The sequence below is a fragment of the Heptranchias perlo genome, chromosome 29 (assembly GCF_035084215.1).
Source record: "Heptranchias perlo isolate sHepPer1 chromosome 29, sHepPer1.hap1, whole genome shotgun sequence".
In the NCBI taxonomy this organism is placed as follows: domain Eukaryota; kingdom Metazoa; phylum Chordata; class Chondrichthyes; order Hexanchiformes; family Hexanchidae; genus Heptranchias; species Heptranchias perlo.
Genome location: NC_090353.1, coordinates 5,560,305 through 5,578,745, shown reverse-complemented (window position 1 = coordinate 5,578,745; position 18,441 = coordinate 5,560,305). Strand labels below are relative to the sequence as shown.

Genomic DNA, 18,441 nt, shown 5'->3' with positions numbered 1-18,441 from the left:
GAAGAAAAAAATTAGCTTGTCACCCACAATTCAAGGCCCTCTTAATTTTAAGTGGAGAAAGCGGTATGGAAATTAACAAGAAATTTCATCCAGAAATCTTCCAGGTGATTTCAGTTTAATGCCTGTGAGATTAATGAATGGATTCAGACTAAGCACAAACCTTTCCCATGTGTAGAAGTTGATTGTAGGCTTTGCATCGGTTTGAATCAGTGTACGTGTGGTAAAGGTTTAATTGGCTGAAGATATGCATTGAGCTATGTATCATCAGAAAAAGAGGTATTTGAAATGTAATTTTTTTTTTATTCGTTCATGGGATGTGGGCGTCGCTGGCGAGGCCAGCATTTATTGCCCATCCCTAGTTGCCCTTGAGAAGGTGGTGGTGAGCCACCTTCTTGAACTGCTGCAGTCCGTGTGGTGAAGGTTCTCCCACAGTGCTGTTAGGAAGGGAGTTCCAGGATTTTGACCCAGCAACGATGAAGGAATGGCGATATATTTCCAAGTCGGGATGTTGTGACTTGGAGAGGAATGTGCAGGTGGTGGTGTTCCCATGTGCCTGATGTCGTTGTCCTTGTCCTTCTAGGTGGTAGAGGTAGTGGGTTTGGGAGGTGCTGTCGAAGAAGCCTTGGCGAGTTGCTGCAGTGCATCCTGTGGATGGTACACACTGCAGCCACAGTGGGCCGGTGGTGAAAGGAGTGAATGTTTAGGATGGGGTGCCAATCAAGCGGGCTGCTTTGCCCTGGATGGTGTCGAGCTTCTTGAGTGTTGTTGGAGCTGCACTCACCCAGGCAAGTGGAAAGTTTTCGATCACACTCCTGATTTGTGCCTTGTAGATGATGGAAAGGCTTTGGGGAGTCAGGTGGTGAGTCACTCGCCGCGGAATACTCAGCCCCTGACCTGCTCTTGTCGCCACAGCTCTTGTAGAGCTTTTAAACCACAACGTGATCAAGCAACGTTGAAAATATTAGAAACAAGACATTATAAGAAAACATTAGCTGTTGCACAGCAGGATCAGTTTTGACCCCCTCAAATTCTCCACCCTTAGCATTCCAATCAGCCATGCTGTCAAGTGAGCACATTGGATTTCACAGCATAAGAAAACATGCATGACGACTTTGGATGGATCAACCCCTCAAAAGTACCAGAGATCTGACAGCAAATCATGCTGCCAACCTTCTCAGCCAGTTTACAAAAATGGGAGAAAATACATTTTGTAATTTTATTTAATTCTCTGCATTTCCACCCCACAAGTTTTCAAGCATGATCGATGTTAATAATGAAATTAAGTAACACGTTGAGGAAACTTCTCACTAAAAATGAGACATGAGCCAAAATCATACATTTGAGTGTTTTGAACAATTTGCAAGATGAGGACAAGGCGGAGGAAGGCTCACCGCAGCCATTCTGCCAAACTCATCCATTGTGCCCGACAAAATTTTCTGAACCCACAGCAGCAAAGCCTTCACAGGCTCAGATTCAATAGGGGGCCATAAATGAGTCGTGTAATTTGCTGCAGGAGGACCTCTAGCTGTACAGCAAGGCAGGCATGTTGTTGGCTGTGGCAGCAACGGTGACTGCCACCTTGAACTTTATTGCCTCAGGCTCTTTCCAGGGGGCCAATGGGGTCATCTGTAGCATCAATCAGCAGTGCATCACTGCATGAAACAGGTAACTTTCCAGAACATTCACTTTTGTCACTTTCTGGCAAGAATTAGCAATAGGAGAAAGTTCATAGACTCTTAGGATGACAGGTTTCCTCAAGGTCCAGGGTGTCACTGATGGTATAAACATAGCACTACATGCTCCAATCAAAAGTGGTGCCCCATTCATGAAGCACAAGGGATTCCACTCAATCAGCTTCTGCATGACCATTAGTGCAGAATCACGCACATTAATACCACTATTCAGGATTCTACTACTTTCCATCATTCTGTCTCATTCTGATCACCCAAAGTCATGGAGTATTTGTTGCTTTTTTCTCCTTTCCCAATGAGATAAACTAAATATTACTGAGGAGTTTTAACATAACCGCTAATCACAATCACTATTCTTTCTAAGTAATGTCTTGAACTCATACTCACACCCTTGGTTCATTGAGGTTCTCCCAACTTTTCTTGAGTGACTTTTGCACTACTTAAATGGTTTCCTTCAGGCCAGCACTATTATTTGACATAAAACTTTTTAAAAAATTTACCATCAACTTTTAATTTCCATTAATCTACAAATAGTGGAGGAAATCTCCATTCTAACTAACCCATGACCATTTTAATTTTACAGATAGGATCAGAAAGAACTTGCAGGTAACCAAATATTGCCATTGATCGGCAAAAACCATAGGGAGCCAAGATTCTCTTGTGAGCCTCTTAAAAACAAGAATTCAGAAAAGGAATGTTCTGGAATGCTAACATCCCAGGAATAAAAACTATTCCTGAACTAAAGTAACTTCCTTTCTTCCATGGTGGGATATATTCATACAGCAATGAAAATGTTCATTCAAGCCAAATTTATAAATTCAGTAAAAATAAAACATTTATACTAAGATGCTCACAGACTGAGCTGCCTTCTTCCAACTTTATTGTATTTATCCAATAATTACAGAGTAGGTACATGGTAATTTATATATGAAAGGCAGGCACTGGGGCCATTTATAACATTGCTGGACACCCGCCTCAGGTGAGAGTGGAGAGGAAAATTGCTGTAGCTGCAGCGTAGCATGGCTGCCAGTGCCAGCTGAAGAATAAAAAGCATTAATTTTTTTTTAAAACTGATGTTTTCTAAGGCAATTGATCAACCTCAAATGCCTCAGTCAAAGCAGCCCATCGAAATTTAACAAGTGTTGCTTTAGGCTGAGGGCAGAAAGCTGGACACCAGGAATACACCAGTGGCTCCTTGCACCCAATGTTGCTAAGGGACAAATGACGTTAAACCCATTATATGACATGATCCAGTTGTTTGTGTACTACCATAAAACATCTGCCCATATTTGGGTGGACATACTGTATTATACATCCAATGTCACTTCTGGTGGGAAATACCAGAAATGAAATCAGGTGAAGGGAGCCAAAACAGCTCCTTGCTTGTCTAGATTATGCAGGTTTACTAGTTAACAAGTGAGGAAATTCAGTCCACTTAAGTCTCAGTGGGTAAATACGTTGTCCAGTATGTACAGATTAGGAAGACCCCATGATGCATCCTTGGCCTGGGTTGAGTTAGCTGATCTTGACCAGGACAGAAGCAGGGGCACTACAACTGGCCTCAGTGCTCCTGGGTTAGGAAATGGAGGGGGATAAAAAAGGGAGGGGAAAAAAAAAAGTCAACCAAGGTTCTCACTCTTGACCAATACCCAGCAACTCCTGCTGGTAAAGCTTGCATGTGTGGGGATTTCAGTTGAACACAAGAGCAGACTTCAATGCAATTCCTCCCACCCTCTTCGAAATAGCTTGCCAAGACTTAAGGCCTTGGCTACCATGTGAATAACCCTGTGGCTGCCACCAACCGTGGAACTGTGGCCCAGCTGGAGCCTTCAAGCCAGAGGTAGGGAGTGGAGAAAATTGAGGGAAAAAACAAACTTAAAAAATGAGTGCACAAGAGAAACTTTTTTTTGGTTGAGTTCACTCTCACACCCTACCCCAAATCACACATTTTTCTCCAAATGAAAGTCTAGGCTGCTGACTAGTGAATCATCCAGTAAGACCACTCAGTAACCAGGCATTTAAATATTTGAAAATCCTCTCACTTGACTCCACTTGCACCTTCTCCAGTAATAGCAAAGCATCACATTGACACTCTTGGTTCTCATGGAAAACGCAAGTCCAGTTGACAGTATGAAATAAATGAAGTTAGAATGAAAGATAAAAATTCACAAGCTGGATCTGCCCTTTTTATGGAATCTTCACCACAGCTTTATAAAAGAAGAGCAAGTCCCTAATTAGTTATCATAAATATTCCACACAAATAAACCAAACTAAACCAGTGCAAATTCAGTTTGATGCCTCACTGCATTTTTATGGGAGTGGGTGGGGAACAAGAAAAATAGATTATCTGCCTTGTAGGGTTTTCTTCAGTTTTCAAATAATGTGCCTTCCCCGCACATCATAGTATAGTCTATTTGATAGGCACTGGGAAAACCACATGCTGGGTATTGAGAACAACAATAACAACTTTATCTCATAAAATTGAACCAGAGAAACTTCCAATGCCATTCTAATATGGAGACAAGAATGTTTGCATCCTTTAGGTCAATAGCATCTAACCAGTCCCTTGGTTCAGATAATCTGTGGAAATTTCTTGAATTTCTCCAGTTTTACAAATCAGCTTAGGACCCTGAAATCATGTATAGGACAAAGTTCCCATCCTTTTCTGGGGGATGCAGAAACACTAGAGTACAAATCTGTCCTCACGTGATCAGTGTAAATTCTTTTTTATTTCCCCCACTGTTATTCGTTTGTTTATCTCAACTGACACCACTGCTACTATGTTAGGGTCTTGCAGGTGATCTCGTCTGGTCTGATCACCCCAAGGAAGTTCTTGTCAAATTGAGAATTAGCTTTTCTGACAGTGTCTATGACCCATGCGTCCGCAGCGATGCTTCCCTATATGACCTCCTGCTGCTGGCCTCCTACCCACATACCGGGTAGGAGAGGAAGCTCCATCAAGTCACTAATGGAAAGCCTGAGGTGGCCTGGATGAATGGGAGAATCCCCATTGGGAGCCGCAGAATGTGAACATTGCTCTAAAGACACACAGGAATTTCAGGTGTTGATGCAAAAGGGCTGTGGTTGAATCAGGGGCTTAGGTATACCCAATCATTTAAGCAAGATCTCTGAGCTAAGGGATCTCATGTTACTAGGCTGATAGTACTTCCTTGAAGGGATCAAATGTAGTCCAAGCTACATAGAACTTGACATTGGTCAGTGCTGCCATTCTTCTGGTACCAACACTATCTTGGTATCATCTGATTGTCAAGTCCTCAGCACAATGTCAGCGTTTTCCCAGCATCAAATGTGTGTTTAGTGTCCTATACTTGTCCAATTTGTTCTGGTGTGCCATTCCTGATGGGTGTGTTTCATGAACCTGAAGCCAATCACGGCATTATGTTTAGGTGAGAAGTATTTTATACAATTGTGAGCATCAGCAATTGTAAATGGGCGACTACATTTTACACGGTACTCAAAGAGTTTGGCAGACGTTGATGCAGACATGCTAAGCCAATTATGGAGCAACAGCCAGTTTATGCAGGCAATGGATCACGTGTCAATGCGGAAGGGCATGCAATTATCTTCCGGATTCGCTCAGTCATCTGTGGCTCAGTGGTGGCTCTCCCATCTCTGAGTCAGAAGGTTGTGGGTTCAAGACACACTCGAGACTTGAGCACAAAGTCCAGGCTGACACACCAGTGCAGTACCGAGGGAGTGCTGTACTATCGGAGGTGTCGCCTTTCCGATGAGACATTAAACTGAGGCGCCATCTGCCCGCTCAGGTGGATGCAAAAGATCCCATGGCACTATTTGAAAAAGATAAGTTAAGTTCTCCCTGGTCAATATTTATTTTAAGGTAAAAGAACCAGAGGCAACATGAGGAATTTTTTTTTTTAAAAACACAGCAAGTGGCTATGATCTGGATAGCTCTTTCAAAGAGTTGGCACAGGCATGATGAGCTGAATGGCCTCCTTCTGTGCTATATCATTCTATGACAATCATTGTTCAGGTGGAGCGCACACACTGTGCTGAGGGTAACATTCCAATTGGTCACTTGCCTTACCATACAATTTATGGAGTATGGTTTTTTTGTATTCTTGTCCTGAGAAGGACAATGCTGTACGGTATTTTTGGAAGCTCATCATCTGGTGCCAATGTGTTAGGCTCCTGAGAAAACTGAAAAGGAAATGCAAAAATCTGGACAGGCAGGATTAAACAAACAAATTGCTTGATACGGTAACGTATGAATAATCGAACCTACCCCCTTGGAGAGGCTAGAGATTCTATCCCAAATTTTTGGGAATGAGATAAGAGTTGAAAGAATCTTTAGCTGGGGAAAAAAAACTGGCACAGGTCCTGGTGCTTTATATGATGCAGAAGTGGGAGTGGGAGACTACATGCAGCATCATCTATCTGCAAAAGTCACTTTTTCACATGGTTTACCCAGAAACCATCAAGTTAGGATGTACTCCCAGAGTGTGGAGAATGTAGCATGAACAACAAAACATCCTCAAAATTAAATTAGTTGAAACATTGTGCTCATGAAACTACACATCATCTTCAAGGTTAGTCACACTAATTAAGGAGTGAAGCATCAGTTGCAAGTAGACATTATGAAAATAAGCAAAAAAGGTTTGAATAAATAAACCAGTATTACCTGCTCTTGTTAGCATTGCGGTGACACGTTTTGGATGTAAAGTGAGTCTTTTCATGGTTGCGAAGTCCTGCCAGCGCTTTAAAAAGCCGTGCACAGTGCCTACATCGATACCCTTCCTCTGCAGTACTGCACTTCACTGTGTTCTCTGAATATTTTTCCTTCACACTAGTAGCCTGCACTCTGCTTGACACTTCATTTCCTGGGATCTTAACAAATGGCCGAACAAAAACATAATGCATTAATTTTTGAGCAGCGAAATACGAATGTTTTTCATTTTATTTTTAAAATCTGCAGTTAGATGTTAACATCTTGAGATCTCTCATACTACTTTCTTCCATTCACTCCCTAGTGCTTCAGATACACTCAGGTGAATTATTCACTTTTAGCTATAGTTATTCCTCAACTGAAGGTTCTATTTCTCAGTTAAGGCAGCATATGCAACCTGGAGTGGGCTGGGAAAAAAGAGAGAAATGGGAACACAACTATCCATTGAAGAGTTTTAAATAGTCATGCAATCCTCCCTTATTGCACACATCTCAGATAACGCTGTGAAGAGAAGCATACACACACTCGCTAATGAATTAAAAATCAAAAAGCAGGAACAAACCCCTTTTCTAGAAAAGTGATTTCAGTATATTAAAGTGCTGTAAGTTTTGTTTACAATACATACCATAACAGAAAAGAGAAAGGATATAAAATACATATCTCTATTGAAGTGGAAACCACATCTCCCCAAGGGCTCAGCAGGTTTACACAGTGAGTAGCTGAGCTGTACAGGCCATCAAGGTCCCAGGTTGGATCACCTGCATGCAGAATTAGCAGATCTCAGCTGGAGCAGCATTAGGAGACTGCGGCCTGTCCTGAATGCTTCACAAAAACAAGAAACTGATGCTATTGATTCTTCACTCTCTGCTTTTTTAGAAGTTAGAAAGAGTGGGGATGGAATGCCAGGTGTTATCCCCTTCTATGATGGAACCCATGGTTTTAATATAACAAATAACTGGAGTGACAGTCAGATACTCCTACTGATGTAGTAAGAGAATGCCCATGTCCACCATTCTTCTCAGCTTCATGAGGAATCACATGTACTATGACTTCTTGAACTTCAAACAACTGTGGGTAGAAGCAGTGGGTTTAGAAAGAGCAGAATTCTATCAGTACCTCTACACGTGACTTATTTTGAACATGGGCTTGGGCCAACAGTTTTTCAAACTTCTGCATTCCCCCATTCCCTTCGCTCCACTGTTGGTGGCAGTGCCTTCAGCGCAAAGGCATAAAAGGGAGAATACATCAGTTAAATAGTGACAGTTTAGGATTTTCTTGCCGCAGCAGCAAGCTTAATAGCTGGTGATCAGATTTTCCTAAAAGCATCTGTGAACATGTGAAATTATGGTAAGTTCTCAGTATACGGGTACATTTCTCAACAGCTGGCATCTTTGAAGAATTTGTCCTGAAAGCAGCTATGAATTTCCCCCTTAGTGTTCCTCAGTCATCTTCACACATCAAAAGGCAAAATACAGATTATTTGCACGTTAAAAAATACATATTTAGAAAAGAAAAACATTATTAGGTACACAGTGGTTGCTAAGACTTTGGAGGCAGTTTTTCTTTCTTCAAGCCAAACAACGAAAAATGGAATAAGAAATGCCCATTTTAACCATCAACTCTATTCCATCCACAGACTATGTAAAAATATAGACCCATCCCAACCCATTTATTTTCCTGAGGAAGAAAATGATAACAACTTGCATTTAAAGAGTGTCTTTAATGTAGAAAGACGTCCCAAAGCATTTCACACAATCATAATAAAAAAATGAATATGGTCAAAGAAGGAGATAATATGAGTGACTAAAAGTTTGATCAAACAGGTGGGTATTAAGGAAGGTCTTTGAGGAGATAGAGGTGGAGAGGCAAAGGGGATTTGGGAGGAAATTCCAGAGTGTAGGGACAACATGACTGAAGGCACTGCTACCAACTGTGAAGTAAAGAGAATGGGGGGGGGGTGGGGGTGCAGAAGAAGGCAGAGTCAGAGGAACCAAGATTTTGGAGGGAAGTTAGGAGGGGCGAGGCTATGAAGAGATTTAAACATGAGGATAATCACTTTAAATTGGAGGCTTTGGAGATCAGGAGCTAATGTAGGTCAGCGAAGACAGAGTGAGTGTGTGGGTGAGTAGGGCTTAATGCAGGATAGGGTAAAGGCAGAATTTTTGGCGAGCTGAGGTTTAGACAGTGATAAACAGGGGGCCAGCAGAGAGTGTATTGGAATTGTCGAGTTTAGAGGTTACAAGTTACATAGGGTAAACTTTAACTGCAACCCGGGAAAGGAGCCGGGGCCGGGGGGGGGGGGGGAGGGATATCTGGGTGCAAAATCCAGAAGGTAAGTGGGGCAGGTCGCAATGAGACCAATCAATTGTACATCAGGGTTTCGCGCCCAGCTGGCTGTCGGGCAGGAATGCCTGCTGCAGCAGGGGATTGAAGGAAGAGAGAGAGGGATCATGGGCCAGGGAGAAGATTGGAGCAGAGGAAGAAAAATCGGGGGGGGGGGGGGGGGGCGGTCGCTGGAGGAGAATATCCTTATATTCCTTTCTCCTTCATATGCTTATCTAGTTTCCCCTTAAATGCATTTATACTATTCGCCTCAACTACTCCCTGTGGTAGCAAGTTCCACATTACCACCACTCTTTGGGTAAAGAAGTTTCTCCTGAATTCCCCTAGATTTATTGGTGGCTATCTTATGTTTATGGCCCCAAGTTTTGGTCTCCCCCACAAGTGGAAACATCTTCTCTACTTCTACCTTATCAAACCCCTTCATAATTTCAAAGACTTCTATCAGGTCACCCCTCAGCCTTCTCTTTTCTAGAGAAAAGAGCCCCAGCCTGTTCAGCCTTTCCTGATAAGTATATTCTCTCAATTCTGTTATCATCCTTGTGAATCTTTTTGGCACCTTATCTGGTGCCTCTATCTTTTTATAATAATGGAGATCAGAACTGTGCACAGTACTCCAAGTGTGGTCTCACCAAGGTTCGATACAAGTCTAACATAACTTCTCTGCTTTTCAATTCTATCCCTCTAGAAATGAACCCCATTGCTTGGTTTGCTTTCTTTTTAAAATGGCCGTATTAACTTGCGTCGTTACTTTCAATGATTTGTGAATCTGTACCCCAGATTCCTCTGCTCCTCTACCCCATTTAGACTTTTATTATCCAAGCAGTGTATGGTCGGTCTCCTTATTCCTCCTACCAAAATTTAACACCTCACACTTATCTATATTGCAATTCATTTGTCAATTAAACACCCATTCTGCAAGTTTATTAATGTCTTCTTGTATTTTGTCACGGTATTAACTATACTCCCTAATTTGGTGTGGTTCGCAAATTTTAAAATTATACTTCTGATTCCAGAGTCCAAATCACTTATGTAAATTGTGAACAACCATGGTCCCAGCAACGATCCCTGTGGACCGTTTCCCACCTTTCCCAGTCTAAGTGGCTATCTTTAAACCCTACTCTGTTTTGTTTTCTGTTCTGTAGCCAGCTTGCTATCTTTCCTGTTACTTGTCTCCTGACTCCACATGCTCTAACCTTAGTCATAAGTCTACCTTATCGAAGTCCTTTTGAAAATCCCAATGTATTACATCTACTGCATTACCCTCTATTATATTTTCGGTTTCTACATGTTTTTCTATTACATCTATGAGTACATCTTTCAATTATATTTACTACCATCGACGGTAAGCTAATGGGTCTATAGTTCCCTGGATTTGTTCTATCTCCCTTTTTAAATATAGGAATCACATTAGCTGTCCGGCAGTCCTCTGTAATCCCCTCCAGCCCTACAACCCTCCGAGATCTCTGCGCTTGTCCAATTCTTCCATCTTGCGCATCCCTGATTTTAAAATCGCTCCACCATTGGTGGCCATGCCTTCAGCTGCCTAGGCCCTAAACCTCTCCGCTCCTGTACTTCTCTCTCTCTCCTCCTTTAAAACGCTCATTAAAAAGCTTCTTCTTTGATTAAGCTATTGGTCACCTGTCCTAATATCGCCTTAAGTGGTCCGGTGTCCAATTGTGTTTGATAACGCTGCTGTGACGCACTTTAGGACGTTTTACTACGTTTTAGGCACTCTGTAACTGCAAGTTGTTGTATTCCCTTTTCTACTTTTTTTTTAAAAAAAGAGATCGATCGATATGTGTGACGGTGTCTCTGCTATCTCTTCCCTAGATTCTTTTAATATGCGCTGATGCAATCCATCTGGACCAGGGGTTTTATCCTCTCTAAGTTTGATTACTTTATCAATTATCTCCTCCCTTTCTATCTTAAATGTCTTTATATCTTTTTTGATCTGCTCTTCTAATGTCATGTCCCCCTTATTAGTCTCCCTGGTAAATACTGAGGCAAAGTAACTGTTCAATATTTCTGCCATTTCGCTGTCATTACCTGTGGAGTTTATCTTGTGCATCCCTTAGTGGCTCTATCCCTATCCTGATTTTTCTGTTAATTATGTTTGTAGAATACTTTATTTCTTTTTATATTCCTTGATAATTTAATTTTGTTGTTCCTTTTTGCTTTCCTAATTGATTTTTGGCTTCTTTCCTAACTTCTTCATATTCCATCACCTTGATTGTCTACGTACTTAGCGTATGCCTTTTTCTTTAGTTTCAATTTTATCCTTATTCATGGTGTTTCATTATTGGCTAGTTTATTCTTTTTTTTAAAAAGCAGAATATATTTCTCCTGAATGCTACTGAACACCTTTTAAAATATTTCTCACTGCTGTACTCTGTCAACATCGTTTTCCCGTTTACCTTCCCGAGTTCCAATTCTTATCCCTTCAAAATTAGCTTTTCCTCCCAATCCATTACTTTGGTCTTTGTCTTATTTATGTCTTTCTCAATCATTATTTTTTAAACCTTATTCTGTAATGATCGCTATTGCCTAGATGTTGCCCTACATTTACTTCTCTGGTTCATTTCCCATTACTAAATCCAGCAGTGATTCCTCTCTTGTTGGGCTTCTTACATATTGGGTAACGAAGGAGTCCTGAACACACGGTAAAAACTCAATTCCCTTTTCCACTACTACCTCTTGCCAGTTTATTTGAGGGTAGTTGAAATCTCCCATGATTATTATTCTGTCTTTTCCTCATTTCATAGATTGCTTACATATTTCTTCCCCCACTTCCCTTCCACTATTAGGTAGTCTGTAGAATTAGGGTGATAGATCCCTTCTTATCCAGACTTCAATGTTTATGGCGGACAACTGATTCAGCCATTCATCGCCAGATCTGGCTGGAACACATAGCACTGTCGGATCCTGCTCTCTTCTGCCAAAACTGCTCACTATTCCAGGATCATCCTGGAATGCCAACATAACCCCCGGCTTCTCTTCACTACAAACCATCTTCTTAAACCCCTCGCCTCTGCCTCTTCTACCCTCATCTCCAAAACAAGTGGGAGGAACTCATGGACTACTTTGTCACTAAGATTGAGGCCATCCATTCAGCTGCCTCTGCCGCTTCCCTCCCTTCCCCTAGCCCACCAAACCAAACTTCCCCTACGGTTTCCCCCCTGCCCTAGCCCTGAACTCGCATCCTTCCCTAGTTTCTCTCCTATTTCCCCTCATGCCCTCTCCAAGCTCATCTTGACCACAGACCCAGCTCCTGCTCCCTTGATCCTATTCCCACCAAATTGCTGGCCACCCAACTTCCCTTCCTAGCCCCCATGTTAGCTGATATTGTTAACAGTTCCATCTCCTCAGGTACTGTCCCCCTCCCCTTCAAATCTGCCGTCATCACTTCCTTCCTTAAAAAACCCACTCTTGCAAACTACCGCCCCATATCCAAACTTCCTTTCCTCTCCAAAGTCCTTGAACACGTTGTCACCTCCCAAATCCGCGCCCATCTTTCCCGCTCTCTGTTTGAATCCCTCCAATTAGGTTTCCGCCCCTGCCGCAGTACTGAAATGACCTTTATCAAAGTCACAAATGACATTGATCCTATATGACTGTGATGGTGGTAAACTATCCCTCCTCATCCTTCTCGACCTATCTGCAGCCTTTGACATGATTGACCACACCATCCTCCAACGCCTCTCGTCCATTGTCCAGTTGGGTGGGACTGCACTCGCCTGGTTCCATTCTTATTCTATCCAGTCGTCGCCAGAAAATCACCTGCAATGGCTTTGCTTGCCGCTCTCACACATTACCTCTGGAGTTCCCCAAGATCTATCCTTGGCCCCCTCCCCTCAGGTTCCACATGTACACTGATGACATCCAGCTTTACCTCACCACTGCCTCCCTCGACCCTTCCACTGTCTGATTTGTCACACTGTTTGTACGACATCCAGTACTGGATGAACAAAAATTTCCTCCGACTAAATATCGAAAAGACTGAAGCCATTGTCTTCGGTCATAGTCACCAACTCCATCCTTCTCCCTGACCACTGTCTGACGCTGAACCAGGCCATTTGAAACCTTGGCGTCCTATTTGGCCCTGATGAGCTTCCGACCACATATCCGCTCCATCACCAAGACCGCCTAATTCCACCTCTGTAACGTCGCCCGTCTCCGCTGCTGAAACAGTCATCCATGCCTTTGTTACCTCTAGACTTGACTAATCCAATGTCCTCCTAGCCAGCCTCCCATCTTACACCCTCCATAAACTTGAGTTAATCCAAATCTCTGTTGCCCGTATCTTAACTCGCACCAAGTCCTGTTCACCCATCACCCCTCTACTCGCTGACCTACATTGGCTCCCAGTCCGGGAACGTCTCGATTTTAATTCTCATTCTTGTTTTCCAATCCCTCCATGGCTTTGCCCCTCCCTATCTCTGTAACCTCCTCCAGCCCTACAACCCTCCCAGATCTCTGCTCTCCTTCAATTTTTGCCTCTTGCACATCCCCGATTTTAATCGCTCCATATCACTGGCGGCTATGCCTTCAGCTGCCTAGGCCCTAAGCTCTGGAATTCCCTCCCTAAACCCCTCCGTCTCTCTCCTCCTTTAAGACGCTCCATAAAACATACATCTGTGACCCTCACCTGTCCTAATATCTCCTTATGTGGCTCAGTGTCAAATTTTGTTTGAAAATCACTGAAGCACCTTGGGACGTTTTACTACGTAAAGGCGCTAAATAAAGGGAAGTAATTGTTGTTGATCTCAATCCATATCGATTCTGTTTCTATCTTAATGTTAGTTATATACCTTTTTTCTACTGCCAATGTTACCTCTAATTAGTACAGCTACCCCACCCCCTGCTTCCTTCCTTATCCTTTCTTAATACGTTGCACCCAAAATATTTAACTGCCAGTCCTGTTCTTTACGTAACCATGTTTCAGTTATCCCTACTACATCTGGCTCCTTGTTACGAATTATTGCCTCCAGTTCCCCCGTTTTGTTTCGGATGCTGTGCACATTGCTGTACAGGCAATTTAATTAGTTTTTATTAATTGTTCCACTCACTTTAATTTTTAACAGTTATTTTGTACTTGTGTTCTATAACTGTATCTGTTCCCTGACCATTTATGTTACCCTTGCTACTTAACTTGGTCTACCCTTTATTCTCATCTCCTATTTCTTATCTTCAGGCTTTAAGACGTGCCCGCCAGGTCCCTCCGCCGTCTTATTAGTTTAAAAAGTTTATCCACAGCCCTATTTACCTTTTGTGCTAGGACTCTGGTCCCATTCCGGTTCAGGTGGAGTCCGTCCCAGCGGTATAGCTCCTTCCTGTACCAGTACTGCTTCCAGTGTCCCATGCAATTGAACCCCTCCTTCCCACACCAATCTTTCATCCATGCATGCACCTTCCTGATCTGCCTATCCCTATGTCAATTAGCATGCGGCTCGGGTTACCACCCATGGGGTTCTAGCTTCTGATACTCCCCTAGCAGGACCTCCCCCCTTTTCTTCCCTATGTCATTAGTCCCAAAATGGACCACGGCAACTGGATCTTCCCCCTCCCTTTCCAACTTCTTCGCCAGTTGCTCAGAGATATCCTTTACCCTTGCACCAGGTAGGCAAACACATCCTCCTGGACTCTCGGTCGCGACTGCATGGATGAAGATTTCAGCAGGAGATGGGCTAAGGTCAGAGTGAACACAGGCAATATTTCAGAGGTGGAAGTAGGTGGTCTTTGCGATGGAGAGGATATAGGATCAAAACCTCAGCTTGGGGGTTGCATAAGACGTCACAGTTGCAAACAATCTGGTTCAGCCTGAGACAGTGGCTGGGGAGAGGGATGAAATTAGTGGCCAAGGGCATGGATTTTGTGGCAGGGGCTAAAAATGAAGGTTTACAGTCTTCCCAATGTTTAACTTGAGGAAATTGTGGCTCATCCGAGACTGGATGTTGGACAAGCAGTGCGACAACAAAAAAGGCATTGGAGGGAGCGAGAGATGGTGGAAAGAAAGAATGAACTTGCATTTATATAGTGTCTTTCACAACCTCAGGACATCCCGTAGCGCTTTACAACCAATGAAGTACTTTTGAAGTGTAGTCACTGTAGGAATGTACAGAAGTAGATCTGGGTGTTATCAGCGTAGATGTAGAAGCTGACCCTATGGCTGCGGATAATGTCGCCAAGGAGTAGCATGTAGATGAGGAAAAGGAGGAAGCCAAGAGTAGATTTCTGGGGGATCCCAGAGATAACAATCACTAATCACAGACACTTCCAAGGTAAAGCGCTGTAAAATTTTCCCTCAACTCCCAAAAGGAAATCCACAAGAGTTCTCACAGTAATCTCGCCCCACAACCACTCATACCTCCTCCAAAGTCTAAGCAGCAAAACAAGGTACTACATCCATACAATGTTTAATCACCTGTATCGCTACTTACTCTTATAAATATTTAATCTCATGTTTAACTATCAAAAAATAAATTTAAATAGGCATAAAAACTGCTTTATCCAATAGTCCATTCTACACATAGAATCATAGAAAGTTTGAGCATGGAAGGAGGCCATTTGGCCCATCGAGTCCACCCCGGCTCTATGCAAGAGTAATCCAGCTAGTCCCACTCCTCCGCCCTTTCCCCGTAGCCCTGCAAACTTTTTCCTTTCAAGTACTTATCCAGTTCCCTTTTGAAGGCCATGATTGAATCTGCTTCCACCAACCCCTCGGGCAGTGCATTCCAGATCCTAACCGCTCGCTATGTAAGAAATTTTTTCTCATATCATCTTTGGTTCTTTTGCCAATCACCTTAAATCTATGTCCTCTGGTCCTTGACCCTTCCACCAATGGGAACAGTTTATCTCTATCTACTCTGTCCAGACCCTTCATGATTTTGAATACCTCTACTAAATCTCCTCGCAACCGTCTCTGTTCCAAGGAGAACAGCCAGTCCGAAAAACAACTGTTCACTACTACTCTCTGTTTTCTGTCCCTTAGCCAATTCTGTATCCATGTTGCTACTGCCCCCTTTATTCCATGGGCCACAATCTTGATATGCGGTACTTTATCAAACGCCTTTTGAAAGTCCATATACACCACATTAGCTGCATTGCCCTCATCTACCCTCTCTGTTAACTCATCAAAAAACTATGAAGTTAGTTAAACACAATTTACCTTCAACAAATCTGTGCTGGCTTTCCCTAATCAATCCACCCTCGTCCAAGTGACTGTTAATTCTGTCTCGGATTATCGTTTCTAAAAGTTTCCACACCACTGAGGTTAAACTGACTAGCCTATAGTTGCTGGGTTTATCCTTACATCCTTTTTTGAACAAGGGTGTAACAATTGCAATTCTCCAGTCCTCTGGCACCATCCCCATATCAATGGATGTTTATAAGATTATGGCCAGTACCTCTGCAATTTCCACCCTTACTTCCCTCAGCAACCTAGGATGTATCCCATCTAGACCAGGTGACTTATCTACTTTAAATACAGCTAGCCTTTTAAGTACCTCTTCCTTATCAATTTTTAGCCCATCCAGCATCCCAACTATATCTTCCTTCACTGAGACTGTGGCAGCATCTTCTTCCTTGGTAAAGAATCTACTGCAGTGTGGAGAAAAAAAAAATCTAATTCCTGGGCATAGGAGGACTGAACCAGGTTATAACGAGCAAGGAGACTGGAATTTGGAATGGGACTCAGTTTCTACCCACCACCTAAGATTCCAATGGAAGGAGAGCACTTACTTCTTGCGCCCACCCGCCTTCCATCCTGACGACAGAGATGGAAATGGCGAGATAACATCTCCCTCCTCACTGAAAATCCTGCTACATCCGCCTTTCTTACACATCATGCAAGGCTACTTGTCGTAAAAAGGCAGAAGCACTTCCAGCTGCAGAGTTTCAACCCCCAATCGCTAATCTCACTTCAGTATTAATTTTGTATTCATCTCCAGTTCTGCATTCAGTATAACTTAGACAAGCTGCCGATATGCACTTAGTCATTTGAAATACCAGAGAGAGGTTACCTCTCAATGCCTTCTCCAATCAATAGGAGTTCAAATTTAGTTCCATGAATGCTTCTGCATAATTCAGAACCCCATTCTCAGAATCATCCTTATTGCTCTGCAGAATTCTCTCCAAAACAAATGTCCAGTTGAAGTTGGGTGGCCAAAATCACACATGCTATTCTAAACCTGGTCTTACTAATGAGCTACATAGGGGTAAAATAACCTGTTCAATTTACAATCCAATACCTTCCAGATGATCCCTCATACTTGAATAACATTGTTTATAACAACTTCAGAGAAAATGGATATTTACAACAAATTGTCAATAATATCCTTCTCCATCTTTGTTAATTGTCACCCATTAACCGTGTAAACACATTTCATTTTTCAATATTCATTACTTTGCATTTCATCATCAGTGGTCTGCCTAAGGCAGGCACTGGCTCAAATTTCTCTTCTCCAAATCATTCGGTCTTGTGCTTCTTCAATTCTCCACACGATCTCCCATTCATCAGGTGGTCCAGAAGCATCCTTTTTTCTTTCCACCTTGGTCTTTTTCCTTCCATCCGTCCTTCTATTACCTCTTTCAACATCCCATCCCTCTCAACACATGTCCAATCTGCCCTTTTCTAATAACTTCAAACTATGTTTTTACATTGAGTCTACAGCATAGAAACAGGCCATTTGGCCTAACTGGTCTATGCCGACGTTTATGCTCCACATGATCCTCCTCCCACGCCTTTTAATCTAACCCTATCAACATATCCTTCTGTTCCTTTCTCCCTCGTGTGCTTATCTAGCTTCCCCTTAAATGCATCTGTTATAATTGCCTCAACTACTCTTTGGTTAAAGAAGTTTCTCCTGAATTCCTTATTGGATTTAATAGTGACTATCTTATATTTATATTTATATTTATTTTGGACTCCTCCACAAGTGGAAACATTTTCTGTTTGTCTACCCTATCAAACCCTTCCATTATCTTAAAGACCTCAATCAGGTCACCCCTCAACCTTCTCTTTTCTGGAGAAAAATCCCCAGCCGGTCAGCTTTTCCTGATCAGCATATCCTCTCAGTTCTGGTATCATCATTGTGAATCTTTTTTGCACCTTCTTCAATGCCTCTATATCTTTTTTTATAACATGGAAACCAGAACTGTGCACAGTACACCAACTGTGGTGTAACCAAGGATCTATGCAAGTTTAATATAAATTCTCTGCTTTTCAATTCTATCCCTCTAGAAATGAACCCCAGTGCTTGAAATGCTTTTTTATGGCCTTATTACTGTGTCGCTACTTTTAGTGATTTGTGAACATGTCCCCCTAGATCCCTTTGCTCCTCTACCCCATTTAGACTCTTATTATCCAAGCAGTATGTGGCCTCTATTCTTCCTACCAAAATGCACCACTTCACACTCATCCATATGGCCATTTATACGCCTATTCTGAAAGTTTAATATCTTCTTGTATTTTGTTGCATTCTTTTGTGTTAACTATACCCCCCAATTTGGTGTCATCCACAAACTTTGAAATTGTATTTCCAATTCCCGATTAATATAAATTGTGAACAACAGTGGTCCCAGAACTGATCCCTGTGGAACACCACTTCCCACCTTTTGCTAGTCTGAGTAGCTACCCTTCACCCCTACTCTCTTTTCTGTTTTGTAGCCAGCTTGCTATCCATTCTGCTACCTGTCCTCTGACTC

General features: G+C 42.5%; 1 protein-coding gene across 1 annotated transcript in view; it reads right to left on the bottom strand.

Moving 5' to 3' along the window:
* LOC137299716 (zinc finger protein Xfin-like) overlaps nt 1-18,441 on the bottom strand; it is an 82,389-nt gene that overhangs the window by 42,529 nt on the left and 21,419 nt on the right. Inside the window, exon 4 of the mRNA XM_067968652.1 lies at nt 6,352-6,557. Coding sequence (XP_067824753.1) covers nt 6,352-6,557 — 206 coding nt within the window. The remainder of the gene's footprint in view (nt 1-6,351; nt 6,558-18,441) is intronic.